This window comes from Muscardinus avellanarius (assembly GCF_963383645.1).
Source record: "Muscardinus avellanarius genome assembly, chromosome: 10".
Taxonomy (NCBI): Eukaryota; Metazoa; Chordata; class Mammalia; order Rodentia; family Gliridae; genus Muscardinus; species Muscardinus avellanarius.
Genome location: NC_137796.1, coordinates 56,374,452 through 56,401,811, shown reverse-complemented (window position 1 = coordinate 56,401,811; position 27,360 = coordinate 56,374,452). Strand labels below are relative to the sequence as shown.

Genomic DNA, 27,360 nt, shown 5'->3' with positions numbered 1-27,360 from the left:
CTCCGGGCTACACTCCCAGACCTATTTTTACATTTTTTTATTTGGAAACAGGGTCTCCTAAGCCAGCGCACGCGACTGGCTTCGAACCTGCGCAATCCTCCTGTCTCTGCCTCCCAAGCGCGGGGATTACAAGCGTGCGCCACCACGCCCGGCGAAACCTGTGATCCTTCTGTCTCAGCCTCTTAAGTACTGGAATCACAGGCATGTATTACCACTCCCAGCCCGATTTTATTTATTTGGAAACAGGGTCTCACTAGGTTGCTGAGAGCCTCGAAAAGTTGCCAAGGCTGGCTTTGAACCTGGGATCCTCCTGTCTCAGCCTCCCAAGATTACAAGCATGCACCACCACGCTCAGCTATGGATTTATGTCATTTCTACTCCTAGACATCTATATCACCAGCTCATTTCTCAGAAAAAAATTAATTCTCTTACTCCAATCCTGTGGGGTCAGATGGCAACTTCTATGTTTTTAGACAGTTCCACCTCCCTGGTGGTGTTCATTCGTCCAGGGCTGGTTCTTCCTCCCCTGTGGAGTCAATCATAGTAGACTATTCTGCAGGCCATGTTAACTGATCCACTGACGGACCAATCACAGCCCTTCTCTAGAACTTTTAGACTTTGGGCACAAAGCTGATGATAGAAACTTTGAAATGAATGGGTGACATATTTCCGTTGTGTAGAGATCGCTGGTCCCAGAAAGAAATGGTAACTTGAAGACTTTGAAATCAAGAGGCACCTTTGCCCTTCACCTCCGTATTTGGCTACAAGGACCAACCATGTTGTCTTTGGGCCCAAGTTAGAGCAAGATGATTTCTGTTATTTGCACCCAGTATAAACCTAAGTAATAACAGTTCTTATTACAAACACTGTAACACACACAAACACTGATAGACTCACTATAATCTATATACACACCAAACAAACACACGGACCCTGACACCACAGCTCAGTGCATGTGTCTTTATTTCTGGATGATATAAAAGAATAAACTTAAAAAAAACAACACCCCAAACCAAACATCAATGGTTCCCCCAAAGCATTATGACCCCTCTCCCCACCCCGATAAATAGAGACTTCTGTCTGTTCACCCTTCTGCACCCATAACCCCCTCTGCTATAGACATTCTCTGGGTATATATTACTCTACTCGGCAATAGACATCTCCCGAAAATAGAATTCCAGCCCTGCCACCTGATTCTACCCTGGCCCCAAGTCCCTGAGGCCCCTGCTTCACACCACCCGCCACTGCAGCACACTGGTGTCCTTGCCCCCTGTGGTCAGGGCCCCGCTGTCATCCCACAGGAAGGCTACATTGGTCACGTGGCTGCTGTGTCCACCGTATTTGTGGCTGAGGGCCTGTGATAGGGGGAGAAGTAAGGAAAAGGTCAGAGGACACACCACCAGAGGTCTTCTTGTCTTGACCCCTTTTCTGATTAATAAATCCTTCCTAGAAAAACCAACGGGGCGCCAGGCATGGTGGCGCAGGCTTGTAATCCCAGCGTTCGGGAGGCTGAGACCTGGAGGATCGCGGTTTGCGGACAGCCTCAGCTACTTAGTGAGGCCCTCTGCAACTCAGTGAGACCCGGTTTCAAAATAAAGAATAAAAATTAGGGCAGGGGGTGTAGCTCGGAGGTCAAATGCCCCTGGGTTCCATTCCCAGACCCCCCTCCCAAAAAATAAAACCAACGGGGCATGGGGGTTTGGGGGACACACACTTGTAAGTATTTCAGCATTTGGGAGACTGAGGCTGGAGGACTGGTTTACGGACAGCCTCAGCTACTGAGCGAGGCCCTTCGCAACTCAGTGAGACCATTTCAAAAATAAAAGAACTAAGCTGGGTGTGGTGACGCATGCTAGTAATCCCCGCGCTTGGGAGGCTAACTAAGACAAGGAGGATCACGCAGGTTTGAAGCCAGCCTCAGCTGGCTTAAGAGACCCTGTTTCCAAATAAAATATAAAATAGCCCGGAGGTAGAATGCCCCTGGGTTCTATCCCCAGTACTACCAAAAAATAAATAATAAATAAAAGGACTAAGCTGGGCATGGTGGTGCATGCTTGTAATCCCAGCATTTGGGAGGCTGAGACCGGAGGATCGCAGTTCGCGGACAGCCTCAGAAACTTAGTGAGACCCTGTTTCAAAATAAAGAATAAAAAATAGGGCAGGGGGTGTAGCTTGGAGGTAGAATGCCCCTGGGTTCCATCCCCAGACCCACAAAACAAAACAAACAAAAAACAGCCAGGCCTGATGGGGCACACTTGTAACCCCAGTACTTGGGAGTACAGGTTCTAGGACAGCCTCAGCAAGTAGTGAGACTCTCATCAACCTAGTGAGACCTTGTTTTAATAAAATAGGGCTAGGAGTGTAGCTCAGAGGTAGAGTGCCTTTGAGTTCAATCCCCAGAACCACAAAAAGATAAAAATAGGGTTGTGGGTGTAGCTCAGAGGTTAAAAAAAAAAAATAGAAAAGAAAGAAAGATAGATAAATAGATAGATATTGGAGATCAAGTCCACTGTCCTTGTTGTACAGATGGGGAAACTGAGGCCTGGATATGAGTGGGGCTGGACCAGAGCTGCTTGAACCTCGCTTCCACCTCTGCCTGCTACCCTGGTCCCAAGGCCCTCCAGAGGGACTCACTCGAGGCTGACAGCACGGGTAGCTAAACAGGTGGACCTTGCCGAAGTCATCAGCTGAAGCCAGCAACTTGCCATCGTGGGAGCGGGCCACGGCGTTGATGTCAGTACCATCTGCCCCTTCTGACCAGATCCCTGTAGACAGGATGGGAAGATGTCAGCTGGGGCCAGGGGACCCCAAAAAAGCAGACCCTGGCCTCCAGCATCCTGTCCTTCTTCCTTCCTACCCTGTTCTCTACCGAGGACAGGACTCAGAGTGACTTTTTTTTAAAGAGGCAAATACGTCTCTGTCCGTCTATTGCTCAGAACCCTTCCAAGGCTTCCCCAGTGCTCCCAGGAGAACCCACAAATAGAGCAAAGGAATGAGCTCCTCAACCCTAGAGGTAACCAATAAGAGATGGGAAAAACTACCAGGCTGGGATGTTCCTCTGAACGCCTACCCTCAGGGGAGCGTTCCCTCATTCTAGAACTTACCGAACACCCCAAAACCCAGCACACAAGTAGCTGTGGCCCATTCCACGTTCCTCACAGAGTCTGTACTGGTGATCTGCTTACAGGTAGCCGGGTCCCCTGGACAGAAATCAGAGGAGATGTTCAGAGCCTGAAGTCAGCTGAAACCCATCTGCTTCACAGACAGTGGGTACTGAGGCCCAAGAGAGGGGACGGGACGGTCTCAGGGATTTGCTGAAGGCTAAATTCTAGCTCCAGACATCCCAGAGCCCAAACAGGGGAAACCTGTACTCCATCCATCCAACCAGAAAGGGGAGGAATCGGTTCGAGTGAGGGCCACCAGAGAAGAACTCAGAAGCCAAGGACCCCTGAATTCCAAAGCAGAGCAGTCCTTGAACACTTAGAAGCCAAAAAGACTTAATGCCCCTGCCTTCCCTTCCAGAACTCAGGGAGGCCCATGCAAATCACACATGCAGCCCGGCCTCTCATCACAGTACTTGGGAGGCCCATGCAAATCACACATGCAGCCCGGCCTCTCATCACAGTACTTGGGAGGCCGAGACAGGAGGATCACAGGTTCAAGAGCAGCTTTAGAAACTTGAGCAAGACTCTTAGCTACCTAGCAACATCATTTTAAGATTAAAAAATAAAAAGGGCTAGGAGTGTGGCTCAGAGGTAGAATGTTCCTGGGTTCAATTCCTAGTACCAAACAATAACAATAATAATAATATGCATACATAAAAAAATCACACATGCATATGAGGCTGGGGAAGGGATGGCTTGGGTCCCGGAGAACTCACAGTAGAGAATCTCATAGTCTCCAGAATTAGTGACAAAGCAGCTGCTGTCCTGGGCCCAATCCAGGTGGGTGATGAAACTGGAGTGGCCCTGGGGGGACGCAAGGGTAGGGTTAGAGCAGGAGAGGGCAGAACCTAAGAGGGGGCAGGACGAGGGAGAAGGCAAAACACGAGGTCGGTTGGGTGAGAACACAAGGGTCTAGGGGGAGGGTACACAGGCCTCTGGGGTAGGGACGGGGCCAGACTACCATGGGGCGGGGCCAGACTGTGATGGGCAGGGCTGACGAGAGGCACTCAGAAGACAAAGGCAATTTAGACCGTGTGGGCGGAGCTAGACACGGGGGCGGGCTTCGTGTCCAGGGGGTGGGGCCACACAGAAGGCGAGGGGCGGGGCCACAAAGGGGTGGATTTGGCTTTGAAGGTGGGGCTACACGAAGGGGAGGGCTTAGAACATAGGAGGGGAATGGCTGGGTAGGGACTAGGTCTTCCTGGATGTGGCCAGGGCAGAGTCAGTTGAGTGCTAAAGCTGTGCTCCCTTGAGGTAGAAAATTGGTTAATTGTGCACCCTCTGGGCGGGGTGGCGGCGCGGGCTGGGGGCCACTGCCCACTCACCGAGCACTTGCCCAGGCGGCTGACCTTGCGGCCGCCCTGGTCCACCGTGTACACGTACACCAAGTTGTCGTGGGAGCCCACGGCCAGGTACGCCCCGTCTGGGGGAGGGGGACGGGGCAGTGAGGAGGCACCCAGGCTCCGCCCCCTCCCCTCCCAGACTCAGCCCTCCTCAGCAGCCCCTGGCCCCACCTGCACTGTAATCCCCCCAGGCCTAGAAGCAAGGCCTGCGCCCCGGGCTCCCTCCCTCCCTCGGCAGTGACTCTGAACCTCCGTCCCCAGGGTCCCAGGCCCGCGCCTTACCAGGGGAGAAGCTGACCACTGAGATCGGCTCGTTGCCATCTGTGTGGATAGCCACCAGGTCGTGCGTCTCTGTGTCCAGCAGCAGCCACCTTTAAGCGGAAGGGACGGTGGGAGGGGTGAGCTGACGAGGGGGGGGGGTAGGGCCACACAGGTGTGCTCAGGGGGCGGGGCCTAGGGGCGGGGCCACGTGAAGGGGCGCCGGGGAGGGGTCAATATTCTAAGGAAGGTTGAGTGAGAAGGGCCTGGTAAACAGCAGGTGCCCAATTAATATCTCTATGGACCTGGGAAGGTAAGGGGAACACTGGCCAGTTCCCCCCAAGGAGCTGGAAGCTTCCCCGAATGTCCACTCAGCTTTACCTGCCAGTCACGGTGCCCACGGCCAGTACAGAGCCGCTGGGGTGGAAGCCAGCCGAGCGGGCGGGGTCCTGCGAAGGGAGAGACAGGCAGGCCTCAGGGCTATGTACTGGGCCACTGGGCGTCAGAGCTGGTTCTCAGCTCCTCCCTGCTGCCTTCCCAATCCTTTTCCACACCTCATCTACCTTCCCAAGGCTCTTTATTCATCCAAGATGGGGGCCTTGCCCTGCGAGGTAGCTAGCGCACACCCGTGATCCCAGTGCTTGAGGCGCTGAGCCAGGAGGATCGTTAGGCCAGGCTGGCAAGGATGTTAAAGCTACTTTAAAGGTTTAAACTGGATCCTTAACAATGAAATGATATTGAGGAGGCTGAAGCAAGAAAAATCAGATTTGTGTTTCAGAAACCTCGCCCTGGGGTGGGGGGTGCTGCCACACACCTGTAATCCCAGTACCTGGGAGGCTGAGACAGGATTGCAGAGGCCAACTTCAGTAAAAAGTGAACCTAGCAACCTAGCAAGATCCTGTTTCAAAATAAAAATATAGCAAGATCCTGTTTCAAAATAAAAATAAAGCCAGGCGTGGTGGTCCACACTTGTAATCCCAGAGCTTGGGAGGCTGAGACAGGAGGATCGCACAGGTTCCAAGCCAGCCTCAGCTACTTAGTGAGGCTCTCAGCAATTTAGTGAGACCCTGTTTCAAATAAAGTATAAAAAAAAAGGTCTGGGAGCATAGCCCAGAGGTAGTAAAGCCCCTGGTTCTACTCCCAGTACCACACACACACACAAAAAAAAAATGAATAAAAATAAATAAATAAATAAAAATAGGGCTGGGGGTATAGCTCAGAAGTAGAATGCTCCTAGGCTCAATCCCCAGTACCATACACACAAAAAGATGAGTTCCTTAGGTGATCTCCTAATGGTGGGACTGTTAGGACAAAGGGTATCCATAGTTTTAAGAACTTTGGATATATAATGCCAATTTGCCATCTATAAAAGTTTATCAGAAGCCAGGCGTGGAGGCACACACTTGTACTCCCAGAATTTGGGAGGCTGAGACAGGAGGATCCTGGTTCGCGGACAGCCTCAGCTACTTAGTGAGGCCCTTTGTAACTCAGTGAGACCCTGTTTCAAAATAAAGGCTGGGCATGGTGATGCATGCTTGTAATCCCAGCATTTGGGAGGCTGAGACAGGAAGACACAGGTTCACGGACAGCCTCAGCTACTTAGTGAGGCCCTTTGTAACTCAGTGAAACCCTGTTTCAAAATAAAAAATAAAAAATAGGGCTGGGGGTATAGCTCGGAGGTAGAATGCCCCTAAATTCCATCTCCGGTACTGTAAAATTAAAGAAAAGAAAATAATAAAAAAATAGGGTTGGGAGTATAGCGTGGAGGTAAAATGCTCCTGGGTTCCATCCCCAGTACTGCCAAAAAAAAAAAAAAAAAGGTTTATCAGTTTATTAACTGTGGTGTCAGAATGCCTCTTCCCCCACATCTTCAGCAACACTGGACATTATAATTTTTTAAGCTTTGTTTTAGGACATTTGTCTAGTGCACAGGCAATAAAGCACCACAGAATCAGACCCGGCTGACGACACATAACTCGGTCTGCCAGCCAGGTGTGGTGACTCACATCTGTAATCCCACTACTTGGGAGGCCAAGATAGGAGGTTTACAGGTTCAAGGCTAGCCTCAGCAGCAAGCTGGTTTCAAAATAAAAATAAAATAGGTCTAGGAGTGTAGATTAGACATAGAATACACCTGGGTTCCACCCCCAGTATCAAAAATAAATGTTTTATTTTTATTTTTATTTATTTATTTTTTTTTTTGGTGGTACTGGGGTTCCTGGAAGCCCTTCTACCTCCGGGCTACACTCCCAGACCTATTTTTACATTTTTTTTTATTTTGGAAACAGGGTCTCTTAAGCCAGCACGCGTGGCTGGCTTCGAACCTGCGCGATCCTCCTGTCTCTGCCTCCCAAGCGCGGGGATTACAAGTGTGCGCCACCACGCCCGGCTAAATGTTTAAATAAATAAATAACTTGCCCTGTTCAAACTTGCTTCCTCTGGCAAATACACACTTTCCAAGACCATGAAAAGTGAGCTGTAAAAGCAGGCATGGTAGCACACAACTATAATCCTAGTACTTGGGAGGCTGAGACAGGAGGACCACAGGTTCAAAACCAGCCTCAGCAACTTAGTGAGCTCTCAACGAGATAGATCCAGTTTCCAAATAAAAAAAATAAAATAGGGATGGGGGTGTGGTTTGGCAGTAGAATGCCTCTGGTTCAATCTCTAGCACTACAAAAATAGCCAGGCGTTATGGTGCATGCCTGTAATATCTGGGTTCAATCCTCAGAACTAAAAAAGAAATGAATCAATAAAATTTATTTCAAAAATATTTTGGGGGGGATACTGGGGGTGGAACCCAGGGGCTTTTCTACCTCTGGGATAGACTCCCAAACCTATTTTATACTTTATTTGGAAACAGGGTCTCACTAAATTGCTGAGAGCCTCACTAAGTAGCTGAGGCTGGCCGTGAACCTGTGCAATCCTCCTGTCTCAGCCTCCCAAGCGCTGGGATTACAAGCGTGTGCCACCATGCCCAGCTCAAAGATAAATTTTAAAAATTAATAAAGGTTAGCTATGCCTGTTACTACACTGTGATATTGCACAAGTTTTTTTTTTGGGGGGGGAAGGGGCTGTACTAGGAATAGAACCCAGAGGCAGTCTACCTCCAAGCTATACCCCCGGCCCTATTTTTTTCTTTTCTTCTTTTTTGCGGGTCTGAGGATGGTACCCAGGGGCACTCTACCTCCGAGCTACATCCCCAGCCCTATTTTTTATTCTTTATTTTGAAACAGGGTCTCACTGAGTTGCAAAGGGCCTCACTAAGTAACTGAGGCTGTTCTTGAACCACAATCCTCCCATCTCAGCTTTCCAAATGCTGGAATTACAAGTGTGCACCATCACGCCAGCTCTTATTCTTTATTTTGAAACAGGGTCTCACTGAGTTGCAAAGGGCCTCACTAAGTAATAGCTGAGACTGTTCAAGAACTGTGATCCTCCCGTCTCAGCCTCGCAAATGCTGGGATTACAGGCATGCGCCAACACACCTGCCTCCAAATCCCTGTATTAAATACCCTTCATCTTTTTTGTGTGTGTGGTACTGAGGATTGAACCCAGGGGCATTCTACCTCTGAGCTGCTTCCCTACCCCTTATTTTTTTATTTGGGAACAGGGTCTCACAAAGTTGCAGAGGCTGGCCTCAAACCTACGATCCTATTATCTCAGCCTCCCAACTACTAGGATTACAGGTGTGTACCATCACACACAGCCCTATTTTATTCTGTTTGGCTTTTTTTATTTTGCAGTTCTAGGAATTGAGCCCAGGGACATTCTATCTCCAAGCTACACTCCCAGCCCTATTTTTTATTCTTTATTTTGAAATAAGGTCTCATTAAGTAGCTGAGGCTGGCCTTGTCTGGAGAGTCCCCTTTCAGGACTCTCCCTCCCAAGTCCCGGAGAGGAATTTGTGGAGATTCCTCTCCGGGACTTGGGAGGGAGAGACCTGAAAGAGGAATCTCCACAGCCTTGAACCCAGATCCTCCTGTCTTAGCCTCCCAAGTACTGGTATAACACATGTGTGCCACTATGTCCAGCTATTATTTTGAAACAAGAGTCTCACTAGTTTACTGAGGCTGACCATCAACTGGTGATCTTCCTGTCTCAGCCTCCCAAGTACTAGGATTACAGGCACATGCCACCATGCCTGGCTTATCTTTCATCTTAAAAAGACCTTGTGCTATTTTCGTCTGATGCACTGAGCCCTGAGGTATGGAAAAAGGCAGTTCTGGTAGAATGGTGTCTGGTCCCTTGTGCCCTCACCTCAATGACCTTGCTCCACAGGGGCTGGTGAGACTCTGAATTCCACAGATGCACCAGCTTATCCTGCCCGCAGGTCACAAACTGTGCACGGCTTGGGTGTGTGGCCAGGCCCCACAGCTCCTCCATGTGGCCCTGGTGGGGAAAGGAAGATGACAGAATGGGAACTGTAATCCCAGCCCTTTTTTTTTTTTTTTACCACCCTCAATACCCAAAAGGAGTGCTGGACGCTTCCCAGTATCCCACCCTGCCCAGGATGACCCAGGGAAGACCTTGCCCCCAGGATCGGATGACCCCGGTGGCAGTGTTTGGCAGGAGCCCCTTTCCACCTCCCCAGGTCTCTGCTTTTCTTTTCTTCTTTTGGCAGTTCTAGGGATGGAACCCAGGTGCTCTATACTACTGAGCTTTACCCCCAGCCACTTTTATTTTGAGATAGGGTCTTGCTAAGTTGCCCAGGCTGCCCCAAAATGTGACTGTCCTGCTTTAGCCTCCTGAGTAACTGGAATTACAGGTGTGAGCCATTGTGCCAGGCTCTGCTTCCTTCTTTGCCCAATGGGAGGCAGGACAGTGTGGGGGCTCAGAACTTGACCTCATGAGTCAGACAGGCCATATCAACCGTGGCCATACATTTCCCAGGTCTCCAGCTCTATGGATCTGGGATGGGCCTCCTGGAGCCAGGAAGACAGAGCCCAGAAGTCTGGGACCTTATGGAAGGCACTCAGTCTGTTGATCCTGGTTCTTGCTGCTTCTTCTTCTTCTTCTTCTTCTTCTTCTTCTTCTTCTTCTTCTTCTTCTCTCTCTCTCTCTCTCTCTCTCTCTCTCTCTCTCTCTCTCTCTCCCTCTCTCCCTCTCTGTGTCTCTTTCTCTTTCTTTTTTTCTTTTCTTGATACTGCAGATTGAACTCAGGGACATTCTATCTCTGAGATATACTCCCAATCCTTTATTTGAAACAGGGCCTTGCTGGATTGCTAAGAGCTTTACTATATTGTTGAGGCTGTCCTGAACCTGTGATCCTTCTATCTCAGCCTCCCAAGTACTGGAATTACAGGCGTGGGCCACCACACCCAGCTCAGCTCTCTCTTACCACTGACAGCACCCAATCACCTAAGCAGGCCACTTCTCCTTGGAACTTCAACTTTATCTTCTGTAAAATAGGGCCAATCAGCCGGGCATGGTGGCACGCTTGTAATCCCCACGCTTGGGAGGCTGACACAGGAGGATCACACAGGTTCGAAGCCAGCCTCAGCTACTTAATGAGGCTCTCAGCAACTTAGTGAGACCCTTTTTCCAAATAAAATATAAAATATGTCTGAGAGTAAGGCCCAGAGGTAGAAAGCCCCTGGGTTCTACCCCCAGTACCACCAAAAAAAAAAAAAAAAAAAAAAATTAAAATAAAATAATAGGGCCAATTACCTTGGGTGCCTCCTAACTTTGCTGAGCTTACTCAAAACATGGATGGCAAGTGGTAAGCCTGAGGCGAGTTCAGAGAGTAGCCACTTACTACCATCATTTTTTTTTTTTTGGTGTTTTTTTTTTTTTTTTTTGTACTGGGGATTAAACCCAGGAGCATTTTACATCCAAGCTGTATTTCCAGCCCCATTTTATTTTATTTTTTAATTTGAAACACAGTTTCAAAGTTTTTAAGTTGCAGAGGGCCTCAATAATTTGCTGAGGCTGGTCCTGAACCTGCAATCCTCTTGTCTCAGCCTCCCAAGTACTGGAATTAAAAGCATGCATGATCACACTTGGCTATTTTATTTTGTTGTTTTGTTTTTGTGTGCTGGAGATAGAACCCAGGGATGTTTTACCTTGTAACTACATGGCCAGCCCTCTTTTAAAATTTTTTTATTTGGAAACAGGGTCTCACTAAGTTGCTGAGAGCCTAAGTTTCTGAGGTTGGCTTCGAACCTGTGATCCTCTTGTCTCAGCCTCCCAAATACTGACATTACAGGCATGCAGCACCATGCTCGATTTATTTTTTATTTTGAAACTAGGTCTCAAGATGGGCATAGTAGTGCATGCTTGCAACCCCAGTACTTGGGACGCTGAGACAGGAAAATTGCAGGTTCATAGCCAGCCTCAGTTACTTAGTGAGGTCTTCCACAATTTAATGAGACCCTGTTTCCATTTAAAAATCTAAAAAACAGGGCTGGTGATATAGTTTCAAGGTAAAATGTCCTCTGGGTTCTATCTCCAGCACCACAAAAACAAAATAAAAAATAAAATAGCCAGGCATGGTGGTGCATGCTTGTAATCCCAGTACTTGGAAGGCTGAAACAGGAGAATTGAAGGTTAATGGCCAGCCTCAGCAACACAGTGAAATCGTGTTTCAAAATAACAAATAAAATGGGGCTGGAGGTGTAGCTCAGAGTTAGAATGACCCTGGGTTCCATCCTCAGTACCACACACACACAAAAAAGCCGGGCGTGGTGGCACTTGTTTGTAATCCCCACGCTTGGGAGGTGGAGACAGGAGGATCGCACAGGTTTAAAGCCAGATTCGGCTACTTAGTGAGGCTCCAGGCAACTTAGTGAGACCCTGTTTCCAAATAAAATATAAAATAGGTCTGAGAGTATAGCCCGGAGGTAGAAAGCCTCTGGGTTCCACCCCGTGCCACCAAAAAATAAAAAAATTTTAAAAAATTTAAAAAAATAAAAAAATAAAATGTGGCTGGGGATTGAACATGCCTGTGTCCAACCCCTAGTATCCCCCAAACACAAGCTAAAAAAAAAGAGAGAGAGAGAGAAAAAAAAAGAAATCAGGCAACCAGATATGGTGGCACACATGCTTGTAATCCCAGCGCTTGGGAGGCTGAGACAGGAGGATTGCACAGGTTCAAAGCCAGCCTCAGCTACTTAGCCTCTCAGCAACTTTAGTGAGACCCTGTTTCCAAATAAAATATAAAATAAGCCTGGGAGTATAGCCTGGAGGTAGAAAGCCCCTGGGTTCCACCCACCCAGTGTACCACCAAAAAAAAAAAAAAAACAATCTGGCAGACCCCAGGAGGACCCGCCCACCCTTGGAGCCGCAGCTGTAGTCCTGGGAGGTGTGTGGCCCTGTGACAGGGTGACAACTTCCAGGGCATTTACCAACAGGATGGAAGGATGCTGCCCCAGTCAGCAAGGCGGGCAGCGTAGGGTGTGTGTGTGTGTGTGTGTGTGTGTGTGTGTGTGTGTGTGTGTATAGGATCTAGGCAGGAGGCAGTGCATTAGTTGCTGGATCCCAGGTAGTTCTGGGGACAGGGTGGGTTTATGGGGTGGGAACAGGACAAGTGGAGCAGGTGGGTGGTGTTTGCCAGGCCACAGGATGGGGCAGGCAGGTGTGGGTGAACGGGAGTGGACGCGATGCATGGTGCATAACGGTCTGGAAGAAGGACCCTTACCTGGATGAGCAGCGAGAAGCCTGTGTGCACGGAGCCCTGCAGGATGGAGTTGCGGGTGGTTCCCACGTACAGCGTGTCTCCCCGGCCCTCTGTCACAGTGCGCACCGGGCCAAAGTCCTCCGGGACCTGTGTGCACGGGTGAGAGTAGGACACAGGAGGGGCGGGGCGACCTGTCTTGGAGGCGGGGCTTGTGCTCCCACCCTGCTGGGGGGCCTCCCCCCTCCCGAGAGCCGTCATTCTCACCTCCACCTCCTGCAGCTTGCTGTAGTCAGGGCCCCAGAGCACCACCCGGCGATCGCGGCCCCCTCCGGACACCAGCGTCCCATCCCGTAGGGCGCAGAGCCCAAAAACGCCGCCCTCATGGGCGCCGGGCACTGCTTGCGTGATGCGGTTCCCACCTGAGGGTGGTTGGAGGCGGGGTCAGCACGGGGAAGCGTCTTGAAAGCTCTGTCACCTCGCAAGCCTACATCCACCTGCTCTTCCAGCTTTCCATCCTTCTATCTGCCCTTCCTCCCAGCCACCTGTCAGCCTCGCCAGCACTGTGGACCCAGGTACTTTACCACCCATCCGGGCTAACCCCTACCCACTACCCTTTGACTTGTCCACCCACCCATCTACCCGTGCCTTGGTCCACTCACTCCCCGAATGGTCTGTCCCTCCCCTCCCCTGTCCACACATCCACCCATCAGTCCACCATCCATTCATCCACCCGTCTATCTCCTGATCCATCCAGCCCCTGATTTCCTCTTCCATCCAACTATTTGTGTATGTCTGTGCATGGGGGGGGGGCACTGGGGACTGAATCCAGGGGAGTCCTACCTCCAAGCTATCTTTTGTTTTGAAACGGGGTTTCCCTAAGTTACTAGGGGTTTCACTAAATTGAACGAGCTGTCCTACAATCTATGATCTTCCTCCCAAGTAATGGGATTGTAGGCATGTGCCACCATGCCCTTTATCCATTATTTTATTCATTCATGCACTGATGCACAGGCTGGAACAAACCATCGGCCTATCTACCCACCTATCTGTCCATTCATCCACTCGTCCATGCATGCATCCATTTACAACCAAGTTAGCCTGTACATTTACAACTCGGGCTGGATCCCTAACACGGGATTTGCCAAGGAGGGGTAATCGTAAGATTTCACAGAGGTGGGGCATCTGAGCACAGCCTCGATGGGGGTGTTAGACAAGCCAGGAATTCTTCCTTTGTGCTCTTTATTTCACATGAGCAGGATTAAAGAAAGGGCGATTAAACAGTGGGGCGTTTGGGAAGACTAGATTATGGACCAAACACGGGAGGACACTAACCTTTGCCCCAGACATAGAGGTTCCCCCCAGAGTCTCCAGTGACCACGTCGCCGCCCTCCAAAAAGGTGACACACAGCACGTACTTTGGCTTCTCGTGTTTCTGAGGTGGAGGAGGAGGGGAAGGTGTAAGAGTGTCGCTGAAGCAGGCGGCCCCGAGCTCTCGCTGGCATCCTAAATCGTGATCCCCTCTATGATTCTGGGTGTGAGGCCCTGGGCAGAGTGTTCCTATCTCTCACCTGCCTCCCACCTGCAGGACTCAGGACACCTCGTGTGTCTGACCCACTTCCTGCCTGGTCTTTCTGTCCCCTTTTGATTTGTCCCCGGTCTACCCTGCTTTCTGCCCCCTTCTCCCTCCCTGCCTGTCATCTTCTGTCTTTTGTGTGTGTGTGTGTGTGTGTGTGTGTGTGTGTGTGTGTGTGTGTGTTACTCGGGATTGAACCCAGGGGCATTCTACCTCCAAGCTATACCCCAGCCCTATTTTATTTTTTATTTTGAAGCAGGGTCTTGTTAGGTTGATGAGAGTGTCAACACTTGCTGAAGCTGTCCTCGAACCTGCGATCCTCCTGTCCCAGCCTCCTATTACAGGAGTGTACCGCCACATCCAGCTCAGCTTCTGTCTTTTCTCTCAATCCCCTTCCCTGCCTCTACTCACCTTCTCAATATCTCTGTTTTCAAGGCCACCCCCAAACCCCCTTTTTTTTTTTTTTTAACAATACTAGGAATTGAACCTGGGGACACGGAACCTGTGAATTACACCCCCAGCCCTATTTTATTTTTTATTTTGAAACACAGTCTCACTAAGTTTCTCAGGATCTTGCTACGTTGTTGAGGCTGGTCTCAAACTTGTAGTCCTCCTGTCTCAGCCTCCCAAGTACTGGGATTGTAAGCGTGTGCTACCATTCCCTGGCTAGGGCCCCCGTTGAGGAAAAGGCAGGGGAGCCCTGTCGGGGCTTCTCCTGCATCTTCCTTCTCGGGCCTGCTGCGTCCTGTTCAGTTTCAGTCTGGGCCCATGCCTCCCTCAGCCAGTCAGCCCGACTTCCTGTGATTATCCATCATGAGGACTGCAGCGCCCATGTATTGAGCACTTACTATCTGCTAGGAGCTGCTATGTTCTTCATCCCCTTGAATCCTCCCTGCTTCAGGATCATTCCCATGGTGACAGGTAAGGGTGCTGAGGCCCAGGCAGACAAAAGCGTAGCATCACTGGGCTGCCAAGATGCTGGGATTTTGGGGGCTGTCTTGGTGTCTATGTGGGTGTCCTGCCTGCCTCAGGGCCAGCCCGTCTCTGCACCCCAGGCACTTACCTCAAAGAGACCCTGCCGCTTGCTCAGGGCGCCCCCCTCCAGGCTCCAGAAGTAGACGTGGGATTTCCCACAGGTGATCAGCAGGGTGGGATCGGTGGGGTGGAAGGTGGCCACCAGCACAGCCTCACTGGAGCACTTTGGGGGACATAGGAGGGTTTTTGTTTGTTTTTAGCAGAACTAGGGATAAAATCCAGGGGCATTCTACCTCCGAGCTACACCCACAGCCCTATTTTTTATTCTGAAACAGGGCCTAAGTTGCAGAGGGCCTCATTAAGTAGCTAAGGCTGGCTGCAAGCTTGTAATTCTCCTGTCTCAGCCTCCCAAGGCCATGGGAGATTTTGAGTGAGCATCTCAAAGCCACCAGGGGTACCATACCCACTCCACACAGGACCTCCCTAGCCATCGTACTGTGCACTCACGGTGTACCCGACTCATCTGAACCCTTCCTAAAAGGCACACTGGCACCCATGGGGTAGCCCCAGGCAGTACAGCATCATCGCCTTCATCACCAGCATCGCAGCAGAGGCCTTGTGAGACCCCACTCTGGGCTAAGCACTGTACACCCACTAACTCACCTAACCCCCAGAGCACCCTGTAAGTACCCCCCATTGTAGAAGAAAGAAGGCTCAGAGAGGGCAAGCTGATGACCTAAGGCCACACAGCTAAGCACACACGTGTCGGGAATTCAATTTACCTAAGTTTAACTCCATTTCTCCTTCCCCAAGCAGCAGCATGCCCTAATCTAGGACCCAGGTTTCCGGGGTGACCTTGGGCACTATCTCTTTCCTTCTCTCTACCATGTCTCACCCATAAAACATAGAGGCAAAGTAAAATCTCAGCTATCACAGGACCAGAGAGCCAGGAGCCACTTCACGCAAACCCTTGTGCTGGGCTGCTCCACCCCATATCCCGACTTTCTCACCAAGGCCCGGGAGGAGGATGCTGTCACTCTCACAGAAGAGGCAGCTGAGGCCAAGTTACCGGCTCCAAGTCACCAGCCAGCAGATGGCAGCACTGAAGGACTGAACCATGAGTCGGCCTGACACCCAGCTCCTACCCAGAGATGAGGCCAGTCCCACAGGGCATCCTAGGGGAGGGGATGCCAACCTTGCTGTCCACCACCTTCGCCTCCTTGGCCCAGTCCCACACGGACAGCACGTGATCATTGGATTCGTCCACTGCACACAGCAGGTTGCCCCCATTCTGCGGAGGAGAGATGCCAGGTGGGTCAGGACCCATTTCTTCCAAAACCCACTCCCACTTGGGGGCATGTGTCACAAAGGCCTTTTTCTAGGCCCCAGCCCACACCACAGGAAACACATTAAAACACAGCCCCCGACCGGGCGCGGAGGCACACGCTTGTAATCCCCGCACTTGGGAGGCGGAGACAGGAGGACCGCGCAGGTTCAAAGCCAGCTGCGCGCGCTGGCTTAGGAGACCCTGTTTCCAAATAAAAAAATATAAAAATAGGTCTGGGAGTGTAGCCCGGAGGTAGAAGGGCTTCCAGAAACCCCAGTACCACCAAAAAAAACAAAACAACAACAAAAAAAAAACACAGCCCCCAGTGGGCTCAGTTCCTGAGGCGGGCCTTGAACCTGTAATCCTCCGGTCTCAGCCTTCCAAATCCTGGGATTCCAAGTGTGAACCTCCACATCTGTCTCCCGGTGCTTCTTGAACTATCTATAGGGAAGGCTGCTTGGTGTTTTGTTTTGCTTTGCTTTGCTGTTGAAGATTGAACCCAGAAATGCTCTATCCCCGAGTTATACCCCCAACCCTATTTACTTATTATTTATTTTTATTTTTTATTTTTTGTGGGAATGGAACCCAGGAGCTTTCTACCCTTCGGGCTACACTCCCAGACCTATTTTTTTTTAATATATATTTTATGTGGAAACAGGGTCTCACTAAATTGCTGAGAGCCTAAGTAGTTAAGGCTGCCTTCAAACCTACACAATCCTCCTGTCTCAGCCTCCCAAGTACTGGGATTACAAGCATGCACCACCACGCCCAGCTCAACCCTCCTTCTTTCTTTTTTGTGGCACTGAGGATGAAACCCATGGGCATTCTACCTCTGAGCGACACCCCCATCTCTATTTTTACTTCTTTATTTTGAAACAGGGTCTCACTGAATTGCAGAGAGCCTCACTAAGTAGCTGAGGCTGTCCATGAACCACGATCCTCTTGTCTCAGCCTCCCAAATGCTGGGATTACAAACAGGCGTCACCCTGCCTGGCTCAACCCTTTTTTTTTTTTTTTATTCTGAGAGAGGGTTTCATTAAGTAGCCCAGGGTGGCGTTGAATTTGCCATCCTCCTGCCTCAGCCTCCTGAGTCACTGGGATTATAGGCTTGAGCCACTGCACCCAGCAACTACCTGTTTTTTGCTTCCCAATCCACTGCAGAATTTTTGAAAAGTATGATTAAAATGTAAAAAATGATAGGGAGGGAGGGGGAAAAAGGCCCATGCATCACACACGGTGTTGCGAAAATGTCCAGTGGCTCTAAAAATTCCTAAAAGCTTACTCTCAGTTTCTAGGCTTATCTGGACTGTACAGGGAGCTGCACACTGTATTTAAAATGCCAGATCCTTCCAGAGCAGGAGGGGATGCATAAAATAGCAGAGAGGCATCAAATGATCCATGAAGGAACGATGACAATTCAGACAGCTCGGGCTAAGGCGCTCCTCATAAGGCATAACCAGGCAGGTGTCTGGGCCCCCCCCCCCGCAAGAATGGACGAGGGGGCGTGGTCTCCTTTGTGACGTCATGCTGCGACGTGGCCACAAGCCCGGCGACTGGGTTGACGGGGGCCCACACTCACCTCGCATTTAGAGGTGAGGCCTGGCTCAGGGTGGACCAAGGACTTACGGATTTGGAGAAGCCCACGCAGCACACGGCTCGATCAAACATGCCCAGTCCCAGCACGTGTAAGGTAGAAAGGGAAACTGAGTCCCAGATGCGCACATGGGGGGGCAGCGGCTGCAGGAAAGAGAAGTCTGTTACTTGGGGGCCCCGGCTCCCCTCCTCCCCTCTTTTCCACTTGCCCCCTCCCTCCTTACCTTTCCCTCCTTCGTGGTGCCTGCCACCTGCCCTGTGGCGATGGTGACCATGTCTGGATGGACAGCCAGGCTGAGGAGACAGGGATACAAATGGACACAGGGCTAACAGGGACCCAGGATCCCCTCCCTGAGCACACTGAAGTCAGAATGTCAGACTCTTCATCCCACAAACCAGTGGACTAAACAGTGACTTCGATAGCAGTAAAGGGATATGAGAAGGGAGACCCAGGCCTGAGTGGACCTCCTGAGCTCACAGCACTCGGGCCTGCACTCCAAATAATGACCAGGAAAGCACACGGGCTTAAGGGCGCCTCCATCTGGCGCTCCATCATCTGCAATGCCACACCCCACTGCCCTGTCGTCTGAAATAACAGTTCAGGCTTCTCAAAAGAAAGAAAGAAAAAAAATCCAAGCATAGCATGACATCACCCAACATTTAAAATACTGCTCATCAGCCAGCCGTTTGTGGCAGCACATGCCTCTAATCCCAGTATCCGGGAGGCTAAGACAGGAGGATTGCAGATTTGAGGTCAGCTTTAGCAATTTAGTGAAACCCTCAGCAACTTAGTGAGATGCCGTTTCAAATTTTTTTAAAAATTGGGCTGGGAGTATAGCTCAGAGGTAAAAGTCCCTGGGTTCAATCTCTAGTACTGCAAAAAAGAAAAAAAAAAAAAAGAAAAAAAAAAAGGAAGAAAAGAAAGAAAGCAATCCACATTTTTTCATGGACTTCCTCCTGGCACAGCTGGTGGCTTTGAGACAGGGCAAAAGCTAGGCCCTGCCCCCACAGCGGCAGCCATGTGGAAAGAGGCCCAGGAGGGTGGAAGAGACTGCTCTCCAGCCAGGCCTCAGCACGGTCCTGTCCCCTGTCTGCCAGGCCTCACCATTTGATGTCATCATTGTGTCCCAGGTAGTGTCGCTGTCTCTGTTCCTCCACACTGTACAGCACAGCCACAGAGGCCACGAAGTACACTATTTCCCCTGTGGGCAGCAAGTAGAGGTTCGCCCGGCAATCTCGGCCACGGTAGCCATAGCTGGAGACACCCAGGGGCTAGTTAAGGAACCTGTCTTTCTTTCTTTTCTTTTCTTCCCTATTTTTATTCTTTATTTTGAAACAAAGTCTCACTGAGTTGCTGAGAGCCTCACTAAGTAGCTGAGGCTGGCTTGGAACCCGTGCGATCCTCCTGTCTCCGCCTCCCAAGCGCTGGGATTACAAGCGTGCGCCACCACGCCCGGCAGGCCTTTTTATTTTTGAAACAGGGTCTCACTAAGTTGCTGAGGGCCTTGCTATATTGCCAAGGCTGGGCTCAAACCTGTGATCCTTCTGTCTCGGCCTCCCAAGTACTGGGATGACAGGCATGCACCACCAGAGCCAGCTAAAGAATGTGTTTTGCACTGCGCCCTTCCTGGCCAGCATTCAGCAAGGCCATAGAAATCAGGCTTTCCTGCTTTCGCTCTTACCCCCAGAGTGGGCTAAATGACGGTCTCCCTCCCAAAAAATTAGGCCCATTCTTATTCTCTGGAACTTGATTGTGACCTTATATGGAAAATGGGTCTTTGCAGATACAATTGGGGCTCTCAGGATGAGATCATCCTGGATATTCTATGTGGGACCTAAGTCCAATGGCAAGTGTCCTTATAAGGTACAGAACAAGCCAGGTACAGTGGTGCATGCCTGTAATCGCCAATAGTTGAGAGGCTGATACAAGAGGATCACAAGGTTCAAGGCTAGTCTCAGCAACTTAGCGAAACCCTGTTTCAAAGTAAAAGAGTAAAGGCTTGGCAGTGTAGATTGAAGATAGAATGCCCCTGGGTTCAATACACAATACCACACATACACACACACACACAAGCATGCAGGTTAATTTGGTTTTGGGGGGGAGACTAGGGATTAAACCCAGGGTCTAACCCACGCTAGGCAAGGTCTTTACTACTGACTACATTCTCAGCCCAAGAAAGGTCTAAGCCATGGTCTCCCTCACCCTCAGCTAGAGGCCTGGGAAGCCACAGTCTCAGCACTAAGTCCCTCGTCCCTCGCCAGGACTTGGGTCCATCTCCTCCTGAGGGGGGCCTAGAGCCCCAAGGGAGAATTACAGCCAAAGGATACACCCAGTCTAGCTTCAGCCGGCTGGATGGCAGCTCCGAGCGCGTGTCCAGGTTGTAGGTGGGTGCCAGCTCATCCGGGATCAGCATGGGCACAGGGCGGCCCCTCAGGAACATTTTCACAGAGCCCTCCTCTGCCAAGATACCCCCAGAGGTCAGGCATGGACACCCAGTCCTATTCCTATTACTCTTGGGCATTTTTTTTTTGGGGGGGGAGGGTAATAGAGATTGAACCCAGAGGCATTCTACCTCAAAGTTATACCCCCAACCCGATTTTATGTCTTATTTAGAAACAGGGTCTCACTAAGTTGCAGAGAGCCTCACTAAATTGCTGAGGCTGGCTTTATACCTTGTGTCTCAGCCTCCCAAGTACTGCAATTACAAGCATGTGCCACCATACCCATGCTTTTTTTTTTTTTTTTTTTTTTTTTTGCAGTACTAGGGATGGAACACAGGGGCATTCTACCCTAGCCCTATTTATTATTCTTTATTTTGAAACAGGGTCTCACTGAGTTGCAAAGGGCCTAAGTAGCTGAGGCTGTCTGCAAACGTGATCCTCCTGTCTCAGCCTCCCAAATGCTGGGATTACAAGTGTGTGCCACCACACCTGGCTGATATATATATATATATATATATATATATATATATATGTACTGGGGATTGAACTCAGGAGCATTCTATTTCTGACCTTACCCTCAGCCCTTCTTTATTTGTCTGTTTTTGTTGGTTGGTTTTTGTGGTACTGGGGATTGTACCCAGAGGCATTCGATCTCTGAGCTATATATACCCCAGAACTATTTCTTTTCTTTTCTTTTTTTGAAACAGTTCTCACTAAGTGACTGAGGGCCTTGCTAAGTTGCTGAGGGTGGCCTCAAACCTGTGGACCATTGTTCTATCTCAGCCTTTCACGTCCTAGGATTACAGGTGTGTGTGGCCACAACAGGGTAACTTTTAGTTTGAAACAGGGTCTCCCTAAGTTGCTGAGGGGGTCTCACTGTGTTGCTGAGGCTGGCCTCAAATCTGCGATTTTCCTGTCTCAGCCTCCCATATACTGAGATTACAGATGTGCACTACCATGCTGGCCTTGGGGGGTCACTTTTTAAAAAAAACAAAACTAGGTGGAGAAACTGAGGCCAGAGAGTCAAAGGTCCAGTAGCTCTGACCTCCACCTCAGGCCTGTCACCACAAGTCTCCAGCCAAGCCCCTCCCGCTCTCCCTACTCACCCATGCTGAAGATAACTTCTTTAGTTTTGCTGCCAGGAAACGATGCAGAAAAGAAAAGAAGTGTTTTAGCTGCTGGTCACAAAAGGGGAGGAACCTTTCCCCCACCCACCCCCCACCCCCGCCGGCGCCCGGGCGATTCTGACGAATTATGCAGGCCGAGTAAGGAGCGGAGCGCTACCTCTCTGCAGGCCGTGTGCTTTGCTCGGTTGATCTGGCAGAGCCTAAGACACAGGCCCAGAGAGGCAGTGATCGCCAGAGATCACACAGCACGAAGCGGCAGGGACGCGATCCTGGAAGACGGGAGTCCCCTGTGCCCCCTCCCTCCTAATCAGCTCGGTGCTCCCGAGCCCGTGCGCCCCAGCGCCCGAACTTCAAGCAAGGTTTAGGGGAAGGGGCGTGTCTGCACACTCCTTCAGCCGGCGGAAAGGGGGCGAGGCTCAGATCTGGGTCGCTGGGGGTAAGTCGGCCTGGGATCCAGACCCCGGGAGCGCGGGGACGAGGGGGTCGGCGAGAGGGTCTCACCAGGCTCCAAAGCTACTCATGGCGGCGGCTGGCGGAGCTTCGGGGCCGGGGGAGGAGCCGGGACCCGGCTCCGCCGCTTCCGGCCCTGGGAGGCGCCGGCGCCGCCGCCCTGCCCAGCCCTCCGCGGCCGACCCCCGGGCGGGCCCCCACGGCCTGGGCAGCGGAGTCCCGGTACCAGGCTCTTTTTCCGGGGTGGGGAGAGTGGTTGAGAACAAGGGCTCCGGAGCGCGCCCGCCTGACCTCTTTCCTGCAGTGTGGACAAACTGTCCAACCTCTATATTGGGCTCCCCATTTTTTAAATGGGGGTAACCCCTTGCTCCTTCCCGGGTGGTTGCGACGATGACATTAGTTAATTCATGCAAACGCCTGGAGTAACAGCCCCACACAAATGTGTTAGCTATGATTTCGGTGGAATTGAACTGTGCGGGTTTGGACCCTGGTCCCGCCTCAACTCAGTTAAGTACCTCACCACGCCCACTATACCGGGACTCCACCCACATATCTTGTCTCCGCCCACATGTCCAGCATGGCCCCACCTCTAGAATTAGCCACGCCCAACACCCGCCCTCTCCTCCTAACCCTGGCCCCTGGGTTGATTCAGGCTTTTTTTTTTTTTTTTTTTTTTCCGGTATTGAGGCTGAAACTCAGGGGCATTTTATCTCTGAGCTACACCCCAGACCTACTTTTTGTTTTGAAACAGGGTCTCGCTAAGTTGATGAGGTGGGCCTCAAACCTGCAATCCTCCAGGCTCAGCCACCGCACCCACCTTGACTCGGTCTTAATTAAAGGCCTTCTCCAAGTCCCCGCCGCTCTCCACTTGCCCCGCCAGGGATTCTGACCACATCCACTTTCACGTGGCCAGGTCCCAGAGTTGAGTCCCTTGAAGGACCCCAAGTTAGCTCTGCCTCTTGAGATGGGACCACGCCCACCTAGGGCCCTGCCCAAGTTCACATCACGCCCATTTCAGCCCGTTGGTGCCCACAGATTCCACTCTGATGCCATTCCAGGGCTCCAGGAATCTGGAATCAGGTTCCCATTTGGTCTCAGCCCCTTGAACCCCCAGCCCCAGGTTCTAATTCCACCCAGGCTAACACTCGGGCCACATCCTCAATCTTAAACCATATCCCAACGCCTGATTCCTCCATTCCCTAGAGAAACCCCGAGGCTTCAGCCCTGACTCCACCCTGGGAGTCAGTGGGGACGCTCTGGTACCTTAATAGTCACGCCCATGAGCCTGGGTCCTCCCTGACTTCTCTGGCTCACCCTGTAGACCCTGACCATCAGGCCTTCTGTGTCCCAGTTTTGTCCTGATCCCCCAGTCTTTCCTTTCGACCAGGCTCAAGCTCTACACCCAAATTCTGAGCCAATTCACCCCACTCTAAGACCGGCCGGGGTCTAGATGCTGAATTCCCCCCCCCACTCCTCCCCCCAGTCTACGCGGGGTTCCGGCCCCACCCTCGGTGACACGCCCCGCCCCGCCCCGACACTTACCCTTCCTTTTTGGCGCTACAGTTGCTGCTGGAGGAGGTGGTGCGACTGCGCTGGTCCTCGCGGCGCACCGAGGCCAGGCGCTCGGGTGACAAGTAGCGGCGGCCACTGCGGGAAGAGGGCACAGGGCTGGGGGCAGAGGCCGCGAGTGCCGCCTGCAGCCAACCCTCCCTGCGCCCCCCGCTTCGCGAGCTCGAGTCCCTCCCGCCCCGTACAAACAGCCTCGTATTCCACAGGTCGTGGAAGAAGACTGGACACCTGGGCTTCCGCGCCTTACCTGCGCCCGGAGGTCGCCTCCTTCTTGGGGGAAGATGGGGACGTGGCATAGCCGCCCACGCGCCGCGGGGGTCCCGAGCCATTGAGGGGTGTCCTGGTGGGAAGGCCTTTCAAAAGCTGACACACTGGAGCCATGGGATCAGAGGACGGGAGAGAGTGAGTGTGAGGTCCAGGTCCCGCGCCCTTCCCGTCTCACCCCTCCAGCCAACCGGGATACCCGAGGCGGTGGTGCCCAGGCGCGGGGGCGCGCGGCCCTTGGGGGTGCCCCTGGCGCGCAGCGCCGCGCCCTGTTCTTCGCACGCCCGCAGGCGCCGCAGCGCGTCCGCCAGCGCCGCCTTTAGGACCGCCAGCTCGTCTTCTTGCAGCTGCAGCCGCTGCTCCAGCGCCGACACGCGGTCGTCCACCTCCATGCCGCTCGTGCCCGACAAATTGTCATCTGGAAGGCGGGGAAGCGCGGGCTGTGGGGCCCCGGAGGTCCTCCCTCCCGCCTTCCTAGGCCTGGGGAGGGGGGGAGCAGCCACGCCCCTTGCTTCTCCCGCAACCTGGGGCTGGGATGCTTGGAGATGGGCCAAGAAGCGGGGCTCCGCAGCGGGAAGGAAATCCCCAGCGATGCGCGGCCCTTCTCCACCTCCTCTCTGCCCCAGCGCCCTGGCCGTGTGACCTTGGGGAGGTCCCTTCCTCTTCCCCGATTCTACTAACCCAGGAGCCTCTCGCTTTAATTTTAAGATTCTATGACTAAGATGCTAAATGTCTATGAGTGATAACATTGGGAAGATGACGTCAGCCTAATGATAGTGACACCAACGTTCTAGAACGGATCCCCCAACATTCTCTGGCGAACAGCGCTGTTCTTATCGCGGGTACTAGCGGTTTCTAAGACTTCAGGAACCCAAAGTCATACCTTGTTCTTCCCCTTCCCCTCCTCCGCTCGCCCAGAGCTTGGCCAGCGGGAAGGACGGAGCGTTTGCGCCCCCTGGCGGCAGACTCGGGGGTTGCAGGCAAGCACAGTGCACCCCAGAGAACCAAGGGAGACGCAGACCGAGGTGACTCCCCAACCTGTCCTCCCCAGCCCAAGTTCCTCTCCTCTGCTCCCCTTAATTTGGCCTCTGGACTCCACACCCCAGATTTGGCTCTCCCCTTTCCCTTCAACTCACGGGGGACAGCCAAGATGATTCCTCTATCTTCCCTACCTCCACCCATTTTCCCGAAGGAGAGGATCCTAGTTGGCCCCCCTCCCCCTTTTCCCTCCCAGTCCACTCATACCCAGACTCATTGCTGGCCACAGCCGAGGAGGCTCTGCCTCTCAGCCCGGTGGAAGTCAAGATGGTAGTAGCGTAAACAGGGACGGGGCGCGGAGGTCGCACCTGCCATCCCGCGTCCCGGGCCGCCCCGCCTGCCCGCTGGGCTCCGCAGTGCAGCCGTGGGTCCCTCCCCCCTCCCTCTGCGGCCCAATCGCCGGCCCGGCCTCGCGGCCCAGCCCCCCCATGCAGGACTTCTCAGGTCTGTGCCAGGACCTGCAAAGGAAGGTGGGGGCCTCCCGAGGTAGCAATCGGGACCTGGAACCCCTAAAGTGTGTGTGTGTGTGTGTGTGTGTGTGTGTGTGTGTGTGTGTGTGTGTGTGTATAATCTCAGGATCCTATTGGCAACACCTTTTCCAAATGAGGAAAGGAGTGTGCAGAGTTGTGCAAAAGGGTCACACAGCTGGGGGTGGGGTAGAGGAGCCTGATTACTTCCTAGTGAGGAGCCCCTTCTTACTTGCCACCACAAAAATGGTTTTTGCTCTTGCGAGCTTACCTGTGCTAGACATGGCTATGCAACACACTTAGCCTGGGTCGCGGTTCATGATATGCGCTGAATATATCCAGAATAGACTTAGCTATCATTTTATGGTAGCTAATGCTCTCAGGAACTCTAGTGTTATCCTCTACTCGTTTTAGGAGAGGAAGAAGACTGCAGCCCAGAAGGCTGAAGAAGCTACTTGTGCACACAGCCTTTCGGTGGATTCTGCCAGGTTCCAGCACCCTGTCCTCCTGCCTCTTAGAGGGACAGAAGAGGGCAAAATGACCCCCTGGGTCCTCTACCAACTCCAGTGGTCCATGGACGTGTGTCGGGTGTGTGCTGGGGGGGGGGCTCTGAGCTGGAAGATGGCCTTTTCTCAGGGCTCCCTGAGTGACAGAGAGGCACGATCACCTTGCCACTTCAGCCAGCCCCCACCCCGAGGAGCCCAACCCCCATGACTCAGGCTCTGGGCTTCCCCTGCATTCCCTGCCTCCACTGTTTTGCTGAGACCTCTTCCCTCTCTCCCCTGCCCTCTTCCTCCTCCCCCCTACCCGTTCCCCTCATCTGGGCCTGACACCCCCAAAGGCCCGTTTGGTATCATACACATTTGACTAGGGAGGAGGGAGGGGGTCTTCATGGGTGGGAAGGGCAGGGCTTAGGATGTGGGGAGCTATCCTGGAGGAAAAGTCCTCTGGCATCCTACCAGCCCCACACCCTACCCTCCACTCAACAACAAACCCCACCCTCACCCCTCCTCTAATTTATCTGCCTGTCTGCTAGGGAAACAGGGAGGGTACCAGAGACTTGAGGTGGGAGATGGAGGAGAGCATTCCAGGCTCAGCAAACCCCAGGCCTTCCTTCCCTCCAACCACAGATTCCTGTGGATCCATCCCCTTCCCTCCCTGCGTCCAGCCACCTCGGCGGCAGGGGAAAAGGGGGGGGGGGTCCTGGCTCTGGCGATGGGAACTTTATTCTAAAAGCGTAATCTTGCTGAAGGGGAGGGGTCTTCAGCAAGGGGCGGGAGGTAGAGACTTGGAAGAAGGAGGTTGGGGCAGGAGATGGGTCCAGCTCTGAGCAGGTCTAGGGTCAGAACTGAGGAGGGGTCTCACCGTTGCAGTACTGTAGCAGAGAAGACGTGTCGTAGAGACCGCAGAACGCTGGGCCACGCTCCGCCATCGCACCGCCACAGCCACCGCCGGCCCCCCCAGCCCCAGCCCGGGCCCGGTCCCCTCCCCAGGCCCTGCCTCCCGTTGCCATAGCAACGCCCTTCGTTCCAGCATCCCCGGCTCGGCCAGCCCAGCATCAGGCGGCCGGCGCTGGGCCTGGCACTGGGGTCATCCCCCAGGATGCCCAGAAAGGAGGGTCGGGACACCCTCTACTAGTCCCCCCAACACAATCTTCAGGCCGGGATTGGCTATGACCAGGTCTCCCTAGATACTGTCTGGTCCCGCCCACAAGCAGAGTGTTTTCTCTCTAGACCCCCTCCTCGCCTATTTGGAACCAATGAGAGCCTGTCGCGCAGGCTCCTCCGCCAATAGGGATGCAGAAGGATTGGAAGGGGCAGGGCCGTCTCTGCTTTTCAGCCTGAAGCGTAGCCCCAAGCTTTGGGAGGGGGTCGAGTGGAGGTGGACGTTCCCCTTGCCCCCAAACGGTCTCCTAAATCTTTTATTGCGTTTCCCAGAAGCCTTTTTGCAAAAACCAGCGCCCGATTTAGAGCCTCAAATTCTCCCAGGTACCACTAGCTCCGCCCTGGAACTCATTCTAGCCTTGCCCTTAGTCCTTGTTTATTAAATCTAGACCCACCTCCAGGCCACTTAGCTCCACCCCCGGAATCTTGGGAGCGCTAAAGTTCTATTCCCGCCCCCAGAGCCATTAGCACCTCCCCCTAACGTTGGA

General features: G+C 52.5%; 1 protein-coding gene across 1 annotated transcript; it reads right to left on the bottom strand.

The window, feature by feature from the left end:
- Window positions 1-983: 983 nt before the first annotated feature.
- EML2 (EMAP like 2) lies at window positions 984-26,721 on the bottom strand (the record flags this gene model as incomplete). Its single annotated transcript, XM_080702761.1, has 22 exons — window positions 984-1,355; window positions 2,635-2,765; window positions 3,105-3,200; window positions 3,881-3,968; window positions 4,490-4,587; window positions 4,790-4,878; window positions 5,147-5,214; window positions 9,026-9,157; window positions 12,405-12,530; window positions 12,648-12,802; window positions 13,716-13,815; window positions 15,020-15,154; window positions 16,127-16,222; window positions 17,885-17,995; window positions 18,076-18,145; window positions 18,957-19,106; window positions 20,180-20,309; window positions 21,400-21,428; window positions 23,413-23,517; window positions 23,687-23,810; window positions 23,903-24,121; window positions 26,574-26,721. The coding sequence occupies 22 exons, from the start codon at window positions 26,719-26,721 to the stop codon at window positions 1,230-1,232; spliced, it is 2,526 nt and encodes an 841-aa protein (XP_080558887.1). The 3' UTR covers window positions 984-1,229.
- Window positions 26,722-27,360: the final 639 nt, after the last annotated feature.